The sequence below is a fragment of the Gymnoscopelus microlampas genome (assembly GCF_963454915.1).
Source record: "Gymnoscopelus microlampas genome assembly, chromosome: 1".
In the NCBI taxonomy this organism is placed as follows: domain Eukaryota; kingdom Metazoa; phylum Chordata; class Actinopteri; order Myctophiformes; family Myctophidae; genus Gymnoscopelus; species Gymnoscopelus microlampas.
Genome location: NC_139962.1, coordinates 21,068,166 through 21,072,295, shown reverse-complemented (window position 1 = coordinate 21,072,295; position 4,130 = coordinate 21,068,166). Strand labels below are relative to the sequence as shown.

General features: G+C 48.4%; 1 protein-coding gene across 1 annotated transcript; it reads right to left on the bottom strand.

Annotated features, from left to right (window-relative positions):
* Positions 1 to 583: 583 nt before the first annotated feature.
* On the bottom strand, positions 584 to 3,817 carry LOC311043072 (ubiquitin conjugation factor E4 A-like; the record flags this gene model as incomplete). The annotated part of the gene is made up of 1 exon (XM_084054220.1): positions 584 to 3,817. The coding sequence occupies one exon, from the start codon at positions 3,815 to 3,817 to the stop codon at positions 584 to 586; it is 3,234 nt and encodes a 1,077-aa protein (XP_083910346.1).
* Between the last annotated feature and the right edge of the window lie 313 nt (positions 3,818 to 4,130).

Sequence of the window (4,130 nt, the reverse complement as noted above, 5' to 3'; positions counted from 1 at the left end):
TTGCATCACATACTATAATAGATATAATTTAGTTCAAAATGCTATACTAGGTTGAATTATTGTATGTTGTATGTTTGAATTATTATAAGAGTTGTCTACTGCATCTAGGTTTCATAGTGAATTCTGTATTGATTTGGACAAATCAAATCAAACATATTTTATGTTCTTCCGTCTTCTCAGTGGCAAGTCCTCAAAATACTTTTCAGTAGAAATGGCTGAATGGACACTGACTATTAACAGAGTACAGTAGTCAAAGTTGTGTTGGCTTGGCAATGTCCTGGCTATAGAGCTCTGAGTGTGATCATTGAGGACAGCTTTCAGGGAGAGACCAGCCAGAGACCGGATGACCCCACTGTTTACCACTGGTGACTGGTCACCATGGGAGCAGAGGAGTGAGGATGCATAAGTTTTAAAATTGTCACTACACTGTGGGTTACAGGCTACCCTTGCCTGGACTACATGAAAGGCTGGTGCCATATGGAAGAGGCTTAGGAACGTCACAGGAGTTAAGCGCCTCATGGATTCTCAAAAAAAAGTAGCAAAGAAAGGAAACATTTATTGTTCCCAGAGAAGGTATCTACGGCTAGCTGCTAGGTCCCATATGCGACATCTCTTGCTTACGCTTAGCCAGCCATTGTAAGATCTCCTGTTTGAGTTCCTCATTTGGCCTTATCTGATCCATGGTAAGAGGACAGCGGTTGAAAGGGTCAGTCTGGTCACTGAGCAGATGTCTTGCTATGGTTGAGCGGTCAACTGTGACGTTGGAGGAGGGGAGCAGAACTGGGTCCAACATCAGGGTGGACATGATGGGGTCCAAAAACTCATCCGGGGCATCTAAGTAGGTCTCCTCCTCCTGCTGCTGCCTGACTGCATGGGACTTGATTTTGTCGGTAAGGACCCCAAAGGACACAATCATGTCTCCAGGCTTGTTGATCTTCTTAAGGACCCTAACCGTCTGAGAGAAGAGGGTGGGAGAGTAAGAGCGTCCGTCTTTGGGGACCATGGCACAGAAATTCTCCTCATCACCCAGATTCAGGTAGATGGTGCAGATGTCAGAGACCAGCTGCTGGGGCTTGAAGTCAAATTCACTGAAGTCCTTGACTTTCAGGGCACCCATCTTAGGCCCCACCAGGTGCTGCAGGAAGTAATTGAGCATGGAGACAATCCTCTCAGCAAGAAAAGGGTGCACAAAAATGTCTTTAATGTCTGAAGTAAGGAAGGCCAGTGTGCTGATGGTCTCATTAGATATTATATTGTGGAAGCGTCCAAGCCGTCCAAAATTATGCAGGCTGGACTCCTTCTCTCTGCGGGCATCAGGGGTCAAGCCCTCCCACTCCCCTTGATCGCATTCCAGTTGTAGAAGCTTGATCTTGCTCAAGTACTGAATGGCCTCATCCAGTAAGAAGATGGCATCATTCATTAGCAAGTTGATGTATCGCAGGAAGAGCGGAGGGTTTGTGGCCTCCAGATTCTTAGATGCATAGTCAGCCAGATGCTTGATGCTCTCTCTGTAGCTGTCTTTCCCCCACATATATTTGAGGATAGCATACATGGGCCTTCTGTAGTTAAATTTCTGCTCAAACTGGTGTGGGTCACCAGTGAACTCGATATCTACAAACACAGTGATTAGGGCCTCGGCCAGGGAGGATGCATGGCGGTAGGAGCAGAAGACTCTTTCTCGCTGGAATGTAATTGGCTGAGCAACACCGTGAGCCACAGGTTCAATGTAAGGCATCACCGCCTCCAGAACTTCAGCCAGCTTTGCCCGCAAATGGGGGTTCTTCATCCTGTCTGCATTGCCCATGAAGACAGTAACGAAGTTGAGGATCTGTTCTATACTTTCAGCAGAAGACTCCAGAACATCGTCAGCGAATCGACGCAAGAAGATGATGAAATCTCCAATGTTCTCCACGAAGAACTCTGGCACATAGCAGAGCATGCTATTCGGTAGGGGCAGCAGTGGGAAATTCAGTGGTAAATGTTCATGCCCCTGGTTCCCCATTCCCAGCTGAACCAGTAGAGCAGCAGAGGAGGCTTGCAGGTTCATGCAGCACTGCAGCATGGCGGGCTCTGTTACAGCGGCCTTAGTCGACAGGTAGACAGTCATCAGACGGTCTAATTCGCCAAAAAGATGCTCGGGCATTGAGCTGCCTGTTTGCTGAGCCTCCTGCCATGTACTCTTGAGCTTGTGAATAGACTTGTTCATCTTCAGCATCTGCTCATGGAGTCTGTGAAAGCCAAGGCGCAGAGTGAGTTGTGTGAAGATGAGATTTTCCGTCAGCAGACTGTAAGACTGGATGTAATCCACAGGCTGTTGAGGAGGTACAGGTATCAGACAGGTCTCCTTGTCTAGACCTCTAGCATGCACGTTGCGATTGCACCTCTCTTCTTGACTAAGCTCTTTGAGGGCACAGTAGGAGGGATTGAAGGTGAGGAGCTTGGGCGAAAGCGGCCGGCAGAAGGGTTGACACAGCTTCAACAGTGCCGCACCCAAGTTTAGGAAGAAGGCGTCAGAGGCATAAGTCTGAAAGATCTCTGGCATCTGATTGGCCCATATCTTGTTTCGTCCGGCATTAGCCTGCAGACAGCCACCCAACCAAGAGAGCAGCTGGTGGCGCGTCTCACTGGAATGCTGAAGCAAATTCTTCAGGATCTGGTGCAGTTTGTCATGTAACTGGCCCATTAACTGGTGTATGTTGGCATCCTGAACCTTTTCTTCTTGGGTACTATAGTGAGTAGGGTTTGGGAAGTAGCCATGGCTCTCCACCACCCCTGAAGTCTTTGGCAGGCAGGAGATACTCAGCACCACCCCCAGTAGATTATTCTGGAACTGCAAGCCTTTAGTTGGGTGTTTGGGCTGGATGTGCTCTACCAACACCTTAACGATGTCTTTCTGTCTGCTGAAGTAGATGAGGACATCTAGGTATGAGTAGATGAGAAGCTGGTACAGGTCCAAGTCTTTAATGCGTGCCTGAAAATGATCCAGGACTGGTATAATGACCTCCCTGAATGTGCCCACTTCCTGGTCAGCAAGCAGGCTAGTGATGACCTCTTCCACAAACTCTACCAGGTGCTCCCGTTGTGCTCCATGGACACCCTCCAACAGAAGATCCAGAAGCTGTTCGTAGACATTCTGGCTTATGTAGATCTCTGGGATAAGCAGTACTGTCCGGGTGTTAGACACGGTCAGGTTCTTACAGCGCACAGCATAGGACAACAGCTTCTCTGGTACTTTTGTCACCTCCTCCTTAGCCCTCTGGTAGCATGCATACAGGTAGGGGATGACACACTGCTCTCCGGCATCAAGATCAATAGAAAGGTTGACCTCACTGCAGGAGGAGGTCATGTGAATTAGGTGGTTTCCTGGCTCTTGTAACAGCAGACGGTTGAACAGAGCCTGTTCTATGTTGTCCATGTCCAGCCAGTCCTGTCCGTTCAGGTCTGCTGCCATTTCCTCCAAGTAGACGCAGCGAGGAGGCATCCCATTACCAGCTCTTAGACTAGGGTCACTGTTGTCTAGTGTGATGAGGAATATCCTCTGGATCATGTGGTTGATATTGAGCAGTTCGCAAAACTCCTGACGGGAGCGCAACGACCGGCTGATATCGGCCACGGTGGCACCATTGTCATCAATGCTGTCGAACATTGAATTCTCTGACTTTGACTGGCTCTCCCCAGTGTCCTCCAATGGCGGTTCAGGAGACAGCTGTTGTGGATTCTGACCTGATGCAAACTGTGTGGTGTTAGTAGGTGAGCTGAAAAGGGCAGCAAAGGGATTGCACGTGATATTCTGGTTGTTGTTGCCCTGGTTATTCATCTTCACTTTGACCTTCTGCAGGACTCAGAAATGTGTGTCTTATCGGACTAATTGTCTAGAGTGACAAAAGGTAAAGTACAATTGCACGCTACCACCTATATATGGTCGCTTGGCCAAGCCCAAAGCCAATGGGATGGGTTGACCAATCAAAATCTGTGTCGAAATCCATACTTCCATATTTGGGCATAAGCAAAAGACACACACACACACTAAATCCTGTCTGTGCCTGTTCTGTACTGCAACAGATTTCCCCTAGTCAAAGATGCCAGTGCTGCGCGGCACGTTTCCGTCCATTTTAGAATGTCTAGCCCCA